Here is a 20,639-nt window from a genome sequence, read left to right as displayed (position 1 = left end):
CTTACAGAGTTGGTCTTAAGACCAGATTGAGAGAGTTGTAGAAGGTATTCAAGCAGGGTATGTGTAGGGCAGGAAATAGGATCTAGGGCCTTACCCTCACACCAGACAGCAAACCGCCTCCATTTAAAAGAGTAACACCTCTTAGTGGAATTTTTCCTGGAAGTCAGCAAGACCCAGGAAACACCCCCTGAAAGACCCAAGCAAGCACATTCTAGGCTCTCAACATCCAGGCTGTGAAGGCCAGATACTGAATGTTACGATGCAGAAGAGATCCCTTGTTTTTTGTGATGAGGATATAACTCCAGAAGAAGAGGGAACTAGATCTGCCATGGCCAGTAAGGTGCGATTAAGATCATGGTCCCATCGACTTGCTTGAGTTTCAGCAAAGTCTTCCCTACAAGGATGGGAGGATATGCATACAGAAGACCCATCCCTCAATGCAGGAGAAAAGGCATCCAGTGCTAGTCTGTCATGAGCCTGAAGTCTGGAACAGAAATGAGGGACTTTGTGATTCAGGTGAGGCAAAGAGATCCACCAAAGTGGTACTCCATGCTTGGAAGATCTCGCAGGCAATGCCCATGCTGAGAGACCACTTGTGCAGTTGCATAACTCTGCTCAGTCTGTCGGCCAGACTGCTGTTTTTGCCCACCAGATAAGTGGCTTCAAGGAACATGCCATGCTGGTGAGCCCAGTGCCATATTTGAATGGCCTCCTGACACAGAGGGCACGATCCAGTGCCCCCTGCTTGTTGGTGTAATACAGGGCAACTTGGTTGTCTGTTTGAATGAGTACAATTTGGTGAGACAGCTGATCTCAGAAAGCCTTTAGAGCGTTCCAGATTGCCTGCAGTTCTAGAATGTTGATTTGAAGACCTGTTTCCTGGACTAACCAGGCTTCTTGAGTGTGAAGCCCATCCACATGAGCTCCCCAACCTAGGAGAAATGCATCCATTGTCAGCACCTTTTGAGGCTGAGGAATTTGGAATGGGATTCCAGAGTCAAATTGGATCAAATGAGTCACCAGAACGAGAGTGAATAAGGTGTGGGAACACATGGATGACATCTTCTAGACCTCCAGTGGATTGGCACTACTGGAAGGCTAGGATCCATTGGGCTGCTCTCATGTGAAGGCGTGTCATGGGTGTCACATAAATTGTGGAAGCCATGTGGCCCAACAACCTCAAAATCTGCCAAGCTGTGACCTGCTGAGAGACTCAAACCTGAGAGGCCAGGGTGGCTAGAGTGTCTGCTCTTGGTTCTGGAAGAAAGACTCAAACCTTCTGACTATCGAGTAGTGTTCCAATGAACTCCAATCATTGGACAAGGTGAATATGGGACTTGGGGTAGTTTATAACAAACCCTAGCAGCTCTAACACCCGAATAGCCCTCCGCATGGACTCTCAAGCATTGTCCTCCAACGTGCTGTTCACTAGCCAATTGTTGAGATAAGGGAACACATGCACCCCCAGCCTGCGTAGCGATGCTGCAACTATTAATAGGCATTTGGTAAAGATGCTGGGTGCTCGCGTGAGGCCAAAAGCCAACACGAGATACTGGAAGTGGTGTTTTCCCAGCCAAAATCGAAGATACTTCCGGTGGGCTGAAAGTATTGGGATGTGTGTATATGCATCTTTTAAGCCCAGAGAGCATAACCAGTCATGTTTCTGAATCACGGGAAGAAGGGTGCCCAGGGAAACCATCCTGAACGTTTCTTTGATGAGGAATTTGTTCAGGGCCCTTAGGTCTAGGATGGTCACTGTATCTCAAAAAGATATAGTGGAATTAGAAAAGGTTCAAAGGTTCAAAGAAGAGTGACCAAATGATAAAGGGGATGGAGCTCCTCTTGTATGAGGAAAGACTAAAGAAATTAGGGCTCTTCAGCTTGGAAAGGAGATGGATGAGGGGAGATTTGATTGAGGTCTAGAAAAACCTGAGTGGTGTAGAACGAGTAGAAGTCAATCGATTCTTTACTCGTTCAAAAAGTACAAAGACTAGGGGACACTTGAGGAAGTTACATGGAAATACTTTTAAAACAGATGGGAGGAAATATTTTTTTCACTCAACGAATAGTTAAGCTCTGGAACTCTTTGCCAAAGGATGTAGTAACAGCGGTTAGCATATCTGGGTTTAAAAAAGGTTTGGACAAATTCCTGGAAGAAAAGACCATAATCTGCTATTGAGACAGACATGAGAAAGCAACTGCTTGCCTTGGGAATAGTAGCACGGAATGTTGCTGCTAATTGGGTTTTTGCCAGGTTCTTGTGACCTAGCTTGGCCACTGTTTGGAAAAGAGGATCCTGGCCTAGTATCCTCTTTTCCAAACAGGCTAGTATGGCATGTTCTTGTGTTCTGTCATCTTTTGGATGAGGAAGTACCTGGAATAGAATCTTCACCCCTCTTTCTCTGGTGGAACGGGTTGATCCTCATGGGTCTTCAGAAGGGCAGAGAGTTCCTCTGCAAGTACCTTCTTGTGCTGAAATCTGAAGTAATAAGCTCTTTGTGGACAAGTTGGAGGTTTTTGAAGCCAATTCAGGGTGTATCCGAGGTGGACTATCTGAAGAACCCACCGGTTGGAGGTTATAAGAGGCCACCTTTCGTAGAAAAAGTTCAGCCTCCCTCATACTGGAAGGTCATCTGGTATGGACACTTTGATAGCGGCTATGCTCTGCTGGGGCCAGTCAAAAACTCGCCCCTTGTTTTTTCTGGGGAGCAGCAGGGGCCTTAGGTGCACACTGTTGATGAGAACGAGCTCGCTCGGGCTGAGGCTAAAGAGAGGGGGCAGTGTACCTATGCCTCTGTGGGTAGTAGGCACCCTTCCCCAACTTATCAAAATACCTCGCGGATGAGGAGGCAGGTGCAGAAGGCGTCTGGCGGAAGAGAGAAGAGATGGTATCAGTATGTTTCTTGATTTGGTCAGCAACCCCCTCAACCTTCTCTCCATAAAAGTTATCCCCTGGCATGGGGTGTCTGCCAACCTCTGCTGAATGTTCTAAGAAACACACAGCCATGAGAGTCTGCTTATTGTTATACCCTGAGCAGAGACCCTGGATGCCACATCAAAAGTGTCGTAGGCCAAGAAATTATGACACACCTTCTGCTGCTCGGCCGACTGGCGTAACAACTCAGCCTGCTCCAGAGGGAGAGATTCCGCTAAGTCCAGCAACTTATCCACCAAGTCCTGCAGGTAGATGCTTGTAAAGAGCCGGTAGGACTGAATACGGGGCATGAGCATTGAAGCCTGGAACATCTTCCTCCCAAAACAGTCCAAGGTTCTAGCTTCTCTGCCTGGGGGCGCCGAGGAATAGTCTCTAGTACTCTTGGCCCTTTTGAGAGCAGATTCCACCACCATGGAATTGTGAGACAACTAGGGTATACTAAAACCAGGCGTACTGTGGATCCAGTATATAATGTCAATCTTCTTGAGCAGAACAGGGACTGCAGAGGGATTTCCTGGAGTAGCTTGTGGAGGGACAGTCACAGCCTCCCTAGGAGGAGTCTTATAGTCTAGGACCTCGAGCATCTTAGCCCTGGGCTCGTCCTCCACTTCTAAAGGAAATGGAATGGCCACAGCCATTTCCTTTACAAAAGATGGAAATGAAAGGTTCTGCGGAGGAGACTTTTGCCTTTCATGTGGAAGGGAGGGTTTAAAGGGGATGCCATAGGACTCATCTGGGAAGAAGTACTTGAATCCTCCTCTGACTTCCATGAGCATTCCTCATCAGTGTTGAAGAAAACCTCCATATGGAAGTGTCGAGACCGAGCCTGCCTCGATGCAGAGGAACCATGTCCTTGAGAGGGGTGTCGAGGAGTTGGCTCTTGCCTCGACTCCAAGGAATCTTCCTCCACTGACGTTGAGGGGGTACTGGCCTGGGTGGCAGTTGACACTGGTACCGCATACGACATTGGTGCCAGAGGCCGCACCGCAGGCTGAGGGCCAAGACGGGCAGTAATGGGAGGCACAGCAGGCGCAAGCACCACCAGTGCTGATGCACACCATTGCGACTCCATCCAGCAGGCCTGGATATGCTCATCAAGGGCCGACATCGGGACAAGCTAGGGTGCCGACTCAGAGACAGGTTGCAGAACCACAAGGGTCGAGATAAGAGCCGGGTCTTGGCTGCTCGGAGACCGGCACATTGGCACTTCTTGAATGGAGGAGCGATCCTCCCAGCACCGATGCATCTCTGGTGCCGATTCTCTCGACAACCCAGAGCTCCCAGCACCATGTGATGAGGAGGACTGGTGCCGATGCTTCTTAGCCTTCGCTCAAAGCTAGGCAGCAAGACTCCTTCATACCAACAAGGACTACGTCGAATCCTCACATTGCCTCAGTGTCTGATCCAACATTGGCCAGTTTTGGGGGCCCTGTTCAGCAGATGGCATCGAGATAGGTGGAGACCCACTCAATGCACTACAGCTCCCAGCGTCCATAGGTCTCGAAGCAGCCAAACCTGTGACCAATGCTCCCGATGCAGTCTTCGACATCTTTGCCACACCGCCGACTCCAATGTTGATGCAAGCATTGAGGACTTGGACCTGGCTCCAAAAATCTATTCCCATTGAGTCTCAGAGGAGACAGTTAGCAGGGCTATGGTTGGGCTCTAAGCACTGAAGACACCAAGAATAGGTGTCTGCACCAGATATGGTCCAATTGCACCAGGTACAGTGCTTAAAGCTACTGGGAACTTTAGATGACATGAACAGAAAAACTTCTGCAGCAAAATCAAATGGCCCGATGGTGTCAAAAAAGGGGGTAAGGCACAGAGAAAAAAAAGAGATGGGAAAAGCCCAGCTGGAGTCAAGGCCTAAATGTGGCCTACTGACTAGAAAATAAAGGACACATAAAAAAGGCAAAATAACTAAAAATATTAAGAGAAGAGAGGAAAAGGGGATCCAAAGACGGGCAGAAGAAAAAAATCTTCCCGAAAATAGCCAAAAGGCACTAAAAAAGCTTTTTGATCCGGCACATGAATAGACACTAAAAAACACAGCCTCTCTTCACCGCAGTTAAAAAAAGAACTGCGGGAACCGTGCCCACGCAGTGAGTGAGAAGGACCTCTTGGGTGTGTGGCGGAACATGTCTCGCCCTCCACAAAGCTCTGGATTGAGCTTGTTAGAAGCTCTGGACCAAGCAACACGGGGACTGCATTACCCACTTAAACTTGTGAGAATAAATAAACCTGCTTGTCCTCGGAGAAAGTGTATTATACAAATTCTAAAAAAAGAGAGAGAAAGAGTGCAGAGGCTGGGGCAGTATATAAGAGTGAGAGGGCTGCTAAGCTACTGTAGATTTTAAACCTGGCACAAAATTGTGTTGGGAACCAGAGTACAGACTGTTAGGCTGGTGTGATTTATGTTGCATTCAGCATCATTCAAGCTGTGGCATTCTGTTTGAGCTACAACTCTGACCATAGAGAGGCTGAGTGACTGCTTTAAGGTTACATAATGAATGCTCTGCTGTGACAAAATGGAGGAAAGAAGGAGATGTGCAGCTCTGGGGTCTAATCATATATCACTACCCAGGCGGTCAAGCACAGGCTCAACTGACATGGTGCCCTCAGGGTGTGAAATCCAGAAATGCTCTAGAGCAGAAGAAAAGGCTTCAGGAGCCACACTCAGCGTGTCCATGTCAAGTGCCAGGATCCCAAAGACAGCACAGCAGGGGCGTATCTGCGTGGGGCCTCAGGGGCCTGGGCCCCCGCAGATTTTGCCCTGGACCCCCCTACCGCCATCAACCCTCCCCCGCTGCCGTTCTTACTTTTGCTGGCGGGGGACCCCAACCCCCGCCAGCCGAGGTCTGCTTCCACCTGCCGCTGCCTTCAAAACTTCTTCTTCAGCCGGCGGGGGACCCCAAACCCCCGCCAGCCGCCCCGCGCTGTTTAAAATTCATCTTCGGCCTCCGTGGCCGTGCTGCTGGGATAGGCGGCGCTGTTGAAATCCACTTCGGAGTCTGACGTCGTTGTACGTTGTACGTGCTGCGACGTCAGACTCCGAAGTGGATTTCAACAGCACCGCCTATCCCAGCAGCACGGCCACGGAGGCCGAAGATGAATTTTAAACAGCGCGGGGCGGCTGGCGGGGGTTTGGGGTCCCCCGCCGGCTGAAGAAGAAGTTTTGAAGGCAGCGGCAGGTGGAAGCAGACCTCGGCTGGCGGGGGTTGGGGTCCCCCGCCAGCAAAAGTAAGAACGGCAGCGGGGGAGGGTTGGCGGCGGGAGGGGGGTGGAGAGACTAAGTCATTGGTGGCGGTGGGGGCTCGGCGGTGGGGGCGGCGGCGGCGGCGGCGGCGGCGGCGCGCTAAAATGTGCCCCCTCTCTCTGGCTCTGGCCCCCCCTACCGCCGGAGTCCAGATACGCCCCTGCAGCACAGGTCTCAACATTTATCATACAGTTGTTTTAAAGAAGGTAGTTTCTGGCAACCTAGAGTGAATTGTATAGTGTTGTAAGGAAACAGCTGTTTGAAACTAAGGAAAGGCACTTTTTCTTTTAAGATCATTAGGTATGTGCACAGATGAACAGAAGAATCCGCAGCCAAGCGGAGAACTCGAACGCCCCACGGGAAAAAACAAGTATAAGTGAGAGTGGGATGTTTTACCACGGAAATACAAATCATGGAGGCAAGAAACTTAAAAAGCTTGTTTATTGAAGTTTCTTGCCTCCAGGATTTGTGTTTCCGTGGTCAGACATCCCACTCTCACTTATACATGTGCACAGATGAAAACATTTTTTTTGTTTATTTTTGAAATTTTAGAAATATTTGCAATTTTGGGTCATTTTTTTTTGTTTGTTTTCCACATTCAGTTTAATTAAAAATGTTTAATGTTCATTAGAACATTTCAAGATGCCCAGATCAACTGTACATATGTTAATTCATAGATTAAAGTATGTTAAACTGATTTTGCGACTGCTAAGTTTTTAAAAGCATGCTAAAGAATGTGCATCTCTAAGAATCACACAGATATTGGCCTGAGATCAGTTGTGGTCCTGCTTAATAGTTCTCCCTAGAAACACTACACATCTGCAGTTTCTCTTACCTTAAGCGCATGAAGAGGATGAATGCCACAAGCAAAGCCACCAGTGAGATGCAGTATCCCAGATAATTAATCACAACAGCAATTTGATAATGCACTTTGCTCTTTTTCTATGAAGGAAACACATTTTTAAAACATCTTATTAGAATCATGTTGCACAGTTTTTTATTTTGTTTTTAAAGTTTGCCTCTGAGTTTAGTCATCATCCTGTATCAGAAGCTTCATTACAGACATCTTTAACTAGATCTGCCTCAGACTTTTACTGGGATTGGTACTTTTTCTGATCTGAAGGGTTACTTTTGAAAGTTCATGAGAAAAATGTATTAAGTTAATCCAATAACAAAAGGTATTGTATGTTTTATTTCTATATATTACTTTCAGAAGAAGCTTGAAATGGAGCAAGTACAGCCAGGGGCATAGCTGGGTGGGGCCACGGGGGCATGGGCCCCCACAGATTTAATCCGGGCCCCCTCTACTTTTGACCCTCCCCAGCCACTATTAACCTTCCCCTGCTGCCGCAAGATACCTTTACTGGCGGGGGTCCCCAACCCCCGCCAGCCTTAGTCTTCTTCAGCGCCGGTCTCCGGCACGTTTGCTTACTTCGCTGATCTGTGCTGTGAGTCCTGATGTCCAGCACATCCTGCACATTCCTTTAAGTGGGAACTTGCAGGATGTCAGGACTCAAAGCACAGATCAGCAAAGTGAGTGAAGAAGACTAAGGCTGGCGGGGGTTGGGGACCCCCGCCAGCAAAGGTATCTTGCGGCAGCAGGGGAAGGTTGATAGTGGCGGGGGAGGGTCAATTGAGCTTCATAGGAGTACCATCCCAAGATGGTGGGGGTGTCAACCAGCCAGACGCTTTTGCTTCGACTGCTTCCAGGTAAGAATGGGGGTTCCCATTCCCTCTCAGCATACTGCAATAGGATATGTGGCCTCCCTGGCTAACCTAGACCTTCACTTGGGTTTACTTACTATATGCTCACTCCACGGTAAACATTTTCTGGATAGGGATATAGACTTAATATCATTTGTTTGGTAGAAACCTGGCTGGAAGACTCTGACCTAGCATACTCGAGTCAAACAGCATCCCCCCCCCCCCCCCCCTCAGGATTTTCATTTCAATACAGGAAAAGACATGGTAGGAAAGGAAGTAGATTTGCAGAACTATATTCCTCTTCATAAGTACATAAGTATTGCCATACTGGGAAAGACCAAAGGTCCATCAAGCCCAGCATCCTGTTTCCAACAGTGGCCAATCCAGTTGTGGCAATCCTGGCAAGATCCCAAAAAAGCACACAACATTCTATACTGCTTATCTCAGAAATAGTGGATTTTCCGCAAGTCCATTTAATAATGGTCTATGGACTTTTCCTTAAGGAAGCCGTCCAAACCTTTTTTTAAACTCTGCTAAGCTAACCGCAATGAATTCCAGAGTTTAAGTACATCGTTTTAAATTTACTACATTGTAGCTTCATCACATGCCCCCTAGTCCTAGTATTTTTAGAAAGCGTAAACATATGCTTCACATCTACCCGTTCAACTCCACTCATTATTTTATAGACCTCTATCATATCTCTTCTCAGCCGCTTTTTCACCAAGCTGAAGAGCCCTAGCCACTTTAGCCTTTCCTCATAGGGAATTCGTCCCATCCCCTTTATCATTTTCGTCGCCCTTCTCTGCACCTTTTCTAATTCCACTATATCTTTTTTTGAGATGTGGCAACCAGAATTGAACACAATATTCGAGGTGCGGTTGCACCATGGAGCGATACAAAGGCATTGTAACATCCTCATTTTTGTTTTCCATACCTTTCCTAATAATACCTAACATAATAATTTACATATCCTCAAAACCCCACTACTACTATGTTTACTACAATTTGTAACATTCTCCTTCAAGACTTTGTAATTCTATTTACTATGTAAGCCACATTGAACCTGCTATGTGTGGGAAAGTGCGGGGTACAAATGTAATTAATAATAATAATAATAATTCTATTTGCTTTCTTAGCCGCAGCAGCACACTAGTTACTCCCATCTCTAGGTCATTTATAAATATGTTAAAAAGCAGCAGTCCCAGCACAGACCCCTGGGGAACCTCACTAACTACCCTTTTCCATTGAGAATACTGACCATTTAACCCTACTCTCTGTTTTCTATCTTTTAGCCACATAGGCGGTCGGTGGCCCAACTGTTTGGGGAGGCTAAAGGGGGCGGGGTTAGGGGTGGGGCCAGGGGCGGGGCTTACATCCATAATTGTCTGACAACATAGAAAAAAAAAGTAAAAAATAAGTCACAATTAATACCTTTTATTAAATTTAGATATTAAATATGTATCGTATGCCAAAGAATAAAGTGGTTGTCGCGTCTCTCGCGCTTGCCGCGCTCTCGGGGACCTTGGCATACTTTCAGGCTTCTTCCCCGGGAGCACGGGGTTGTGAGTCCATAGGCCACTACCGTGGAGCGGCAGTGGCAGGCAAGATCACCTTCCAGGTAGAGATGAAACAAGACTGGACCGGAACCCCGGACTGGAGTTCTACACCGGAACACTCGGAACTGGAACGCACCGGACGGGTGCGCACTGGAGTGGGGCCCGCTGGACTGGACACACTGGAGTGGCCCCACTGGACTGGAACATACAGGAGTGAAACCCGCTGGACTGGAACACACTGGAGCGGAACCCGCGGAACTGGAACACCCTGGACCTAGGCTTCACCTACACTTGACTGCCTTTCTCCGAGGGTTGAGCCCTCAGGTTCTGGCAGCCGGTAGGACTTACAGGAACAGCAGGAATGAAGATCCAGGAGTGCCCCCTGGCACCTAGGCGAAGGCAAGGCAGACAAGCAGGGACTGTCCGGGTTCTGGCAGTCGGCAGGATTCAACACAATGACTAGTAAACTGTACCCAGGCTAATCGGAACGCTATTCCCAGGCAAACCAGTCATACACAGGAACATACACAGAGCAAACACAGGAGACTTGGAAGGCTATACACCAGCTAACAACTAAGCTGTGCCCAAGCTAACAAGTCATGCACTGGAAACAACACAGAACACTAGCAAAGCTTTACACAGGCTACAAGCCACACGGTGCCTAAGCTGGCTAGTCTATCACTAGGAACAAACCCAGAGAACTAGCAGAGCTATGCACAGGCTACAAGCCAGACGGTGCCTAAGCTGGCTATTCTACACTAGGAACAAACACAGAGAACTAGCAGAGCTATGCACAGGCTACAAGCCAGACGGTGCCTAAGCTGGCTAGTCTGCACTAGGAACAACACAGAGAACTAGCAGAGCTATGCACAGGCTACAAGCCAGACGGTGCCTAAGCTGGCTAGTCTACACTAGGAACAATCACAGTCTCGGGATAGTGACTAGAAAGGGTGGCCAGTCTAACACTAGGAACAAACACAGTCTCGGGATAGTGACTAGCAAGGGCGGCCAGTCTTACACTAGGAACAAACACAGTCTCGGGATAGTGACTAGCAAGGGCGGCCAGTCTAACACTAGGAACAAACACAGTCTCGGGATAGTGACTAGCAAGGGCGGCCAGTCTTACACTAGGAACAAACACAGTCTCGGGATAGTGACTAGCAAGGGCGGCCAGTCTAACACTAGGAACAAACACAGTCTCGGGATAGTGACTAGCAAGGGCGGCCAGTCTTACACTAGGAACAAACACAGTCTCGGGAAAGTGGCTAGCAAGGGCGGCTAGTCTAACACTAGGAACAAACACAGTCTCGGGATAGTGGCTAGCAAGGGCGGCTAGTCTAACACTAGGAACAAGCACAGAGAACTAGCAGAGCTATGCACAGGCTACAAGCCAGACGGTGCCTAAGCTAACTAGTCATGCACTGGAAACAAACACAGAGAACTAGCAGAGCTATGCACAGGCTACAAGCCAGACGGTGCCTAAGCTAACTAGTCATGCACTGGAAACAAACACAGAGAACTAGCAGAGCTATGCACAGGCTACAAGCCAGACGGTGCCTAAGCTGGCTAGTCATGCACTGGAAACAAACACAGAGAACTAGCAGAGCTATGCACAGGCTACAAGCCAGACGGTGCCTAAGCTGGCTAGTCATGCACTGGAAACAAACACAGAGAACTAGCAGAGCTATGCACAGGCTACAAGCCAGACGGTGCCTAAGCTGGCTAGTCATGCACTGGAAACAAACACAGAGAACTAGCAGAGCTATGCACAGGCTACAAGCCAGACGGTGCCTAAGCTGGCTAGTCATGCACTGGAAACAAACACAGAGAACTAGCAGAGCTATGCACAGGCTACAAGCCAGACGGTGCCTAAGCTAACTAGTCATGCCCTGGAAACAAACACAGAGAACTAGCAGAGCTATGCACAGGCTACAAGCCAGACGGTGCCTAAGCTAACTAGTCATGCACTGGAAACAAACACAGAGAACTAGCAGAGCTATGCACAGGCTACAAGCCAGACGGTGCCTAAGCTAACTAGTCATGCACTGGAAACAAACACTGAGAACTAGCAAAGCTATACACAGGCTACAAGCCAGACGGTGCCTAAGCTAGCTAGTCTAACAAACATAGAAACTCACACAGAGCAAACACTGAAACTGTGTACAGAGCACTCTATACACCAGGACCTTTAGATGAGATGCAAAGGCCAGGACTGTAGTCTCCAAGTGATTAATAAAGCCCTTCAACACCAGAGCCACAGCTGCAGCAATCACCTTGCAACCAAACAGAGGCTTGACACACAGAGCAGTCAGCCCATAGGAAGGAACAGCGGGGGCCAACTTGGATACTGGCAAAGAGGAGGAGGCGGCAGCCATCTTGGAAGAGGCAAAGCCCACACAGGTGAGGTTCAGTAGGGCAATCAGCACACAGAGCCAGAGAGAACCTAAGACAGACACAGACACAGAGACAAGCAGAAGCCAGCACAGACACTGACTCCCAGAAACAGGGTAAGTCTGAGGGTTGTCACGGCCACGGACGTGACAGTATCCCTTCCTCAAGACCCCCCTCTCGGTCTCCCGGAGGCGGTCGGGTATCCAGGGGTAACTATGATGAAACTGCCTAATAGGTCTCAAAAGCCAGACATAATTCACTGGGCTGGAAGTCACAAAGAAGTTCAAAACTGGCAGACAAAAGTAGAACTTGTGACCAGGAAGCTCCTTCGGGTCACCACGGGGCAACCTCAGGAACATGGATACATCAAGAGGAACCCAATTCAAAAGTAACCCTCCCCTGAGGGAACCCACAATGTCCTGAACCTCTTGGCAAATCCATGAAATGACAGGAACAGAGCTGGAGTCACTACCCCAGCTGACATCAGAAGCTGGGCTGAGGCTCGAAGTGGCATTCCCATCTTGACAGGAGCTAGAAGTCTGAACAGAAATGGATCTGGAACTAGCACCCGGGTTGGCATCCAACACGGAGCCGGGATAGGAACCCGGACTGGCCTCAACCCCTTGACTGGAACTGGATTCAGGAGCCTGACTGGAACGGGAACTCAGCAGAAGGTCAGCCTCCTGACGGACACTGGAACTTAGGACGACCTCAACATCTTGGTCGGACCTGGAACTAGGAGGAGATTCAGCTGCAAGGCTGGACGCACCCCTCTGGCCGGACTGGGACATCTCTCTAGCCTTAGCTTCAGGAATATTCCCCAGGGCAGGATCAGAACAAAGTTTATCACGGTGCCCTTGGAACGTCATCTCATCCTCAAAAGCAGACTCAATATCTTGGCTGGCCTCTGCACTCGGTGCAGACTCAGCATCTTGACTGGACTTGCACTCGATCCAGACTCAGCCTCTTGACTGGAACTGCAACTCGGTCCAGACTCAGCATCTTGACTGGACTTGCAACTCGGTCCAGACTCAGCTTCTTGACTGGAACTGCAACTCGATCCAGACTCAGCATCTTGACTGGACTTGCAACTCGATCCAGACTCAGCATCTTGACTGGACTTGCAACTCGATCCAGACTCAGCATCTTGACTGGAACTGCAACTCGATCCAGACTCAGCATCTTGACTGGACTTACAACTCGATCCAGACTCAGCATCTTGACTGGAACTGCAACTTGCGACGCCCTCTGCCTCCTGGCAGGGACGGAACTTTAACTGAGGCTTGGCAGAACACACCCTTTGGACAGGGATCGGAGGCTCGATCTGAAGTGCCCCTCGAACTGGCCTTCGGAGCTTGACTGGACGGGTCACTTGGACAAGAACCGGAGACTCGACCCGGAGTGCCATTTGCACAGGTCTCGGAGACTCCGTCAGAAGCACCCCTCGCACTGGACTCAGAGGTTTCAGAGGGCGTGCCACTTGAACAAGGACCGGAAGCTCGACCTGGAGCGCCGCTCGAACAGGAATCCGAGGCTCCATCGAACGCCTTCCTCGGACTGGCCTCGGAGACTTAAGCTTCCTCGTTACTTGGACTGGAATTGGAGGTTCAGTATGAAGCATCCCCTGGACTGGACTCAGTGGCTTAGGAGGCAGCGCTACTTGAACTGGGGTCAGGGGCTTGGTCCGACGCCTCACTCGGCCTGTCTTCACAGACATGGTCAGGACCGTCCCTCGGCCTGACCTCAGCGGCTTAGCTGGAGGTTCCACTCGAAGAGGCTTCCAAGGCTCCACTGGAAACTCTTCTCGAACTGGACTCGACACAGGTGGACTGGGGTCGTAAAGAAGAGCTAACCCACCATAGGACGACCGACTGCTCGGCTGAGGTGGCTCGAGCGGAGGAAGTCCCCGGCGTCTTCTTTCGATCTCAGCCTCCGGAGTATCCCGCAGAGCTGGGTTTTCCAGAAGTCTGAGGCGGTACTCGCAGAGCGTGATAGCCGAATCCATGTCAGAAACTGGATTATAGTGGACCAGACTCCAGTAGACACGCTTTCTTTCCGCTGCTGCTTCAGGAGTAGCCTTAAAGGCTGGATTCGACAGAAGTTCCTCTCGGTACTCCCACAGCCTTAAATAGGGATCCAAAAAAGAAACTAGGCTGTCCTTGGAATCAAAAAAAAAATCAAAAGTTCCCTTTGGATTGTCCATAGGGCACGAACTGATGGGCATGTAGCCCACCTGGACCGATGCTCTCGCCGAACTCATGGCCTTTGCATCCTGTCGCGTCTCTCACGCTTGCCACGCTCTCGGGGACCTTGGCATACTTTCAGGCTTCTTCCCCGGGAGCACGGGGTTGTGAGTCCATAGGCCACTACCGTGGAGCGGCAGTGGCAGGCAAGATCACCTTCCAGGTAGAGATGAAACAAGACTGGACCGGAACCCCAGACTGGAGTTCTACACCGGAACACTCGGAACTGGAACGCACCGGACGGGTGCGCACTGGAGTGGGGCCCGCTGGACTGGACACACTGGAGTGGCCCCACTGGACTGGAACATACAGGAGTGAAACCCGCTGGACTGGAACACACTGGAGCGGAACCCGCGGAACTGGAACACCCTGGACCTAGGCTTCACCTACACTTGACTGCCTTTCCCCGAGGGTTGAGCCCTCAGGTTCTGGCAGCCGGTAGGACTTACAGGAACAGCAGGAATGAAGATCCAGGAGTGCCCCCTGGCACCTAGGCGAAGGCAAGGCAGACAAGCAGGGACTGTCCGGGTTCTGGCAGTCGGCAGGATTCAACACAATGACTAGTAAACTGTACCCAGGCTAATAGGAACGCTATTCCCAGGCAAACCAGTCATACACAGGAACATACACAGAGCAAACACAGGAGACTTGGAAAGCTATACACCAGCTAACAACTAAGCTGTGCCCAAGCTAACAAGTCATGCACTGGAAACAACACAGAACACTAGCAAAGCTTTACACAGGCTACAAGCCACACGGTGCCTAAGCTGGCTAGTCTATCACTAGGAACAAACCCAGAGAACTAGCAGAGCTATGCACAGGCTACAAGCCAGACGGTGCCTAAGCTGGCTAGTCTACACTAGGAACAATCACAGTCTCGGGATAGTGACTAGAAAGGGCGGCCAGTCTAACACTAGGAACAAACACAGTCTTGGGATAGTGACTAGCAAGGGCGGCCAGTCTAACATTAGGAACAAACACAGTCTCGGGATAGTGACTAGCAAGGGCGGCCAGTCTTACACTAGGAACAAACACAGTCTCGGGATAGTGACTAGCAAGGGCGGCCAGTCTAACACTAGGAACAAACACAGTCTCGGGATAGTGACTAGCAAGGGCGGCCAGTCTAACACTAGGAACAAACACAGTCTCGGGATAGTGACTAGCAAGGGCGGCCAGTCTTACACTAGGAACAAACACAGTCTCGGGAAAGTGGCTAGCAAGGGCGGCTAGTCTAACACTAGGAACAAACACAGTCTCGGGATAGTGGCTAGCAAGGGCGGCTAGTCTAACACTAGGAACAACACAGAGAACTAGCAGAGCTATGCACAGGCTACAAGCCAGACGGTGCCTAGGCTGGCTAGTCTACACTAGGAACAATCACAGTCTCGGGATAGTGACTAGAAAGGGCGGCCAGTCTAACACTAGGAACAAACACAGTCTCGGGATAGTGACTAGCAAGGGCGGCCAGTCTAACACTAGGAACAAACACAGTCTCGGGATAGTGACTAGCAAGGGCGGCCAGTCTTACACTAGGAACAAACACAGTCTCGGGAAAGTGGCTAGCAAGGGCGGCTAGTCTAACACTAGGAACAAACACAGTCTCGGGATAGTGACTAGCAAGGGCGGCCAGTCTTACACTAGGAACAAACACAGTCTCGGGAAAGTGGCTAGCAAGGGCGGCTAGTCTAACACTAGGAACAACACAGAGAACTAGCAGAGCTATGCACAGGCTACAAGCCAGACGGTGCCTAAGCTGGCTAGTCTACACTAGGAACAATCACAAGTCTCGGGATAGTGACTAGAAAGGGCGGCCAGTCTAACACTAGGAACAAACACAGTCTCGGGATAGTGACTAGCAAGGGCGGCCAGTCTTACACTAGGAACAAACACAGTCTCGGGAAAGTGGCTAGCAAGGGCGGCTAGTCTAACACTAGGAACAAACACAGTCTCGGGATAGTGGCTAGCAAGGGCGGCTAGTCTAACACTAGGAACAAGCACAGAGAACTAGCAGAGCTATGCACAGGCTACAAGCCAGATGGTGCCTAACCTGGCTAGTCATGCACTGGAAACAAACACAGAGAACTAGCAGAGCTATGCACAGGCTACAAGCCAGACGGTGCCTAAGCTAACTAGTCATGCCCTGGAAACAAACACAGAGAACTAGCAGAGCTATGCACAGGCTACAAGCCAGACGGTGCCTAAGCTGGCTAGTCTACACTAGGAACAAACACAGAGCACTAACAAAGCTATGCACAGGCTACAAGCCAGACGGTGCCTAAGCTAGCTAGTCTAACAAACATAGAAACTCACACAGAGCAAACACTGAAACTGTGTACAGAGCACTCTATACACCAGGACCTTTAGATGAGATGCAAAGGCCAGGACTGTAGTCTCCAAGTGATTAATAAAGCCCTTCAACACCAGAGCCACAGCTGCAGCAATCACCTTGCAACCAAACAGAGGCTTGACACACAGAGCAGTCAGCCCATAGGAAGGAACAGCGGGGGCCATCTTGGATACTGGCAAAGAGGAGGAGGCGGCAGCCATCTTGGAAGAGGCAAAGCCCACACAGGTGAGGTTCAGTAGGGCAATCAGCACACAGAGCCAGAGAGAACCTAAGACAGACACAGACACAGAGACAAGCAGAAGCCAGCACAGACACTGACTCCCAGAAACAGGGTAAGTCTGAGGGTTGTCACGGCCACGGACGTGACAGTGGTTGCTCAAAGCATGTACTAACCACAATTGCTCAACTGCAAAACACTATGCACAAATTTGTGCAAAAACACACTCATAAACCTTACTGTACCATAACACTGGGCAGACCCTAATAAACCAATATACCACCCATACGGAAAATGCAGACCGTCAACAATATGAAACAAGGGATCATAATATCACAATTCTCATGTAGAGCCACAAAACACCCTTTTAGGGTGGAAAGTGTTCACAATTAGCTCCTTTTATGAATAACTATATGTAGATCCTTCAAGAGGTAGTGTGTCATGATTTTGGCTCTAAAACCCTTTCTGATGATTTGGTGCCATCTCAGTAAGGCCAATACACAATCTCTCCACTGCAAAACACTATACACAAACTTGTGCAAAAGCACACTCATAACCTTACCAAACCATAACAGTACTAATTCCAAGGACAGGACAAGCTACAACCTTATGCATGGAAAGGCAGCACTGTAATTACACCGGGCTCTAAAACACCAGTGCACAACCTAGTGAAACAAAAAAAACCCAAAAAAGGGCTGAAATACTACACGCTAGCAGAATACTGCACCTTGATCACATGAAAAACACATGACACAACATATATGAAGGCAAAATACTGAACTGGAAAGTTACCTCAAGAAGTCAGACTCAGCATGCAGCAATACTAGAAAAATTGAAACTTACATGCAAAACATCACAGATGCACATTTCCAAAAGCTGACATATTCCAGTTAATAAATTCTGAATAAAATACTTTTTTCTACCTTTGTTGTCTGATCATTTAGTTTTTCTATTCGCTTTGGTCCCAGTGTCTTCTGTTTTATGCAGCGTCTTCTTTCCATTTGATATTTTTTTCTCTCACCATGTCCACCATCCTCCTGTGTCCTTATGCGTCCTGTCTACCATCTGTAGCCCTGTCCCTATCCTTCAGTATCCTGATCCAGCTGTTATATTCAACAGTTTTCCCTCCATCCATATCCAGCAATTTCTCCTCACTCCCCTCCATCCATGTGCATATACTTCCCTCCCCTCCACCCATGTCCAGCACCTTCCTTCTTTCTCTCCTACCCTTCCATCCAGTGTCATCCCTCTTTCTCTCTCCATCCTTCCACCCATTACCCTCCCCCAATCCTTCCGTCCATTGTCTCCCTCTAGCTCCCCTTCCTTCTAGACAGTTCTCTCTCGACCCTTTTCCATTCAGCATGTCCTCTATCACCCCATCCTTCCAGTGTCTTTCCTCTTTCCCTCCCTACCAGCGTCTTCCCTCATTCTGCCCCCTCCTTCCAGCATTTTTCCTCTTTCTCCCTCCTTTCATCCAGCCAGCATTTCTCAGTCTGACAGCTAGGGTCTCCCCCAGTTTCTCCCCAGCAGCTTCTCTCTCTCTCTCCTGCCCATGTCCCCTCTTTCTCTCCCCATCTCTTTCTGGCTCTCTCCTGCTTTATTCCATGTCCCTGGCTCTCCCCTGCTCCTTTCCATGGCCCCTCTTTCTCTCCCCATCTCTTCCTGGCTCTCCCCTGCTTTTTTCCATGTCCCTGGCTCTCCCCTGCTTTTTTCCATGTCCCTGGCTCTCCCCTGCTCCTTTCCATGGCCCCTCTTTGTCTCCCCATCTCTTTCTGGCTCTCCCCTGCTTTTTTCCATGTCCCTGGCTCTCCCCTGCTCCTTTCTATGCCCCCTCTTTGTCTCCCCATCTCTTTCTGGCTCTCCCCTGCTTTTTTCTATGTCCCTGGCTCTCCCCTACTCTTTCCCATGGCCCCTCTTTCTCTCCCTATCGCTCTCTGGCTCTCCACTGCTCTTATCCATGCCCCCTGGCTCTCCTCTGCTCTCCCTCTCTCTCCTCCTACCATTTCCCGCCAGTGACCACGTTCTCTTCTCTCCCTCCGGCCCGGGCCTCTTTGCTGCAGCGCTGACAGAAGAAGAAAAAGAAGCGCGGGGCCGCAGCAGCCTTCAGACATGCGTTGTCGGCTCTGCCGGTCCTCTGCCCCCGGAACAGGAAATTGATGTCACAGGGCAGAGACCGGCAGAGCCGTCAGCGCATGTCTGAAGGCTGCTGCGGCCCCGCGCTTCTTTTTCTTCTTCTGTTATGCTGGCTGTGGCGAGTAGCGACGGCAGCGGATCGTACGTCTCGTTCCTGGCTGCCGCTGCGCTGCTGAACAGAAGCGGGCAGCAGAAGATTTCGTCCAGAGTGTTGTCTCCGAGTCTGGCTGCATTTAGAGAAGGAGGTAGGCGGGGCCGCGGGGAAGGTCACAGCTGGGCTGGGGAGGCTTAGCCTCCCCAAGCCTCTTATACGGGGCGCCTATGTTTAGCCAGTTTTTAATCCACAGTAGAACACTACCTCCTACTCCATGGCTCTCCAATTTCCTCTGGAATCTTTCATGAGGTACTTTTTCAAACGCCTTCTGAAAATCCAGATACACAATATCAACCGGCTCACCTTTATCCACCCCTTCAAACTAGATTGGTGAGGCAAGATTTCCCTTCACTAAATCCATGTTGACTTTGAGGGGCATAATCGAAAGGGACGCCCAAGTTTTGCTGAGGAAGTCCTCGCAAAACGTCCCAGTGGAGAGGCAGGGAATCCCGTATTATCGAAACAAGATGGACGTCCATTTTTCATTTCGATAATACGGTCAGGGATGCCCAAATCTTAACATTTAGGTCGTCCTTAGAGATGGTCGTCCTTAGACTTGGTCGTTTCTGATTTTCGGTGATAATGGAAACCAAGGACGCCCATCACAAACCCAGCCAAATGCAAGCCCTTTGGTCATGGAAGGAGCCAGCATTTATAGTGCAGTGGTCCCCCTCACATGCCAGGACACCAACTGGGCACCCTAGGGGGCACTGCAGTGGACTTCACAAATTGTTCCCAGGTGCATAGCTCCCTTACCTTGGGTGCTGAGCCCCCCCCCAAAATACCAAAACCCACTCCCCACAACTGTACACTACTACCATAGCCCTTAAAGGGTAAAGGGGGGGCACCTACATGTGGGTTTTGGAGGGCTCACATTTATCACCACAAGTGTAACAAGTAGGGGGGTAAGGGCCTGGGTCTGCCTACCTGAAGTGCATTGCACCCACTAAAAACTGCTCCAAGGACCTGCATACTGCTGTCATGGAGTTGGGTATGACATTTGAGGCTGGTATAGAGGCTGGAAAAAATGTTTTTTAAATTGTTTTTTTTGGGTGGGAGGGGGTTGGTGACCACTGAGGGAGTAAGGGGAGGTCATCCCCTATTCCCCCCGGTGGTCATCTTTTTTGAGGCACTTTTTTGAGACGGTCCTAAAAATAAATGGTCCTAAAAATAAATGGACCAAGTGAAGCCGGCCAAGTGCTCGTCAGAGCCGGCCTTCTTTTTTCCATTATCGGCCGAAGCCGGCCATCTTTTAACCACGCCCCCATCCCGCCTTCCGTACCCTTCCGAAACGCCCCCTTTAACTTTGGCCGGCCCTGCGACGGAATGCAGTTGAAGCCGGCCAAAATCGGCTTTCGATTATACCGATTTGGCCGGGTTCAGGAGATGGCCAGCCTTCTCCTTCGAAAATAAGCAGGATGATGTCCTAAACAAAATACACCTATAAAGGTACATGTTCTTATGAGTAAGAAGGAGGTGGTGAAGCACTTCTGTCCAGAAGGAGCAACGTTGATTATTCATCTCAATCTATCTGTGCAAATAAAATTAAGTTTTCTTCTGTTTAAGTTGTTAGGAAACTTTCAATTAGGAAACATGCTATCTCCCACTGGAATTAAGGCTACAGAGTGACTATAGGGCATTTTGGAAAAATTCTTAAAGCTTGGATCTTCTCTAAGAGGGAAATATTCAGCTGGCGAAGA

The 20,639-nt window shown here is 49.6% G+C and overlaps 1 protein-coding gene across 1 annotated transcript in view; it reads right to left on the bottom strand.

Annotated features, from left to right (window-relative positions):
• Positions 1 to 20,639, bottom strand: part of LOC115481905 (corticotropin-releasing factor receptor 1-like) — a 288,268-nt gene that overhangs the window by 160,545 nt on the left and 107,084 nt on the right. The window contains 1 exon segment of the mRNA XM_030221359.1: positions 7,030 to 7,136. Within this exon segment, the coding sequence (XP_030077219.1) occupies positions 7,030 to 7,136 (107 nt within the window).

Source organism: Microcaecilia unicolor, chromosome 12, assembly GCF_901765095.1.
Source record: "Microcaecilia unicolor chromosome 12, aMicUni1.1, whole genome shotgun sequence".
Classification (NCBI taxonomy): Eukaryota; Metazoa; Chordata; class Amphibia; order Gymnophiona; family Siphonopidae; genus Microcaecilia; species Microcaecilia unicolor.
Note: the sequence above shows the minus strand (reverse complement) of the source record. Positions and strands in the feature narration are given on the sequence as shown.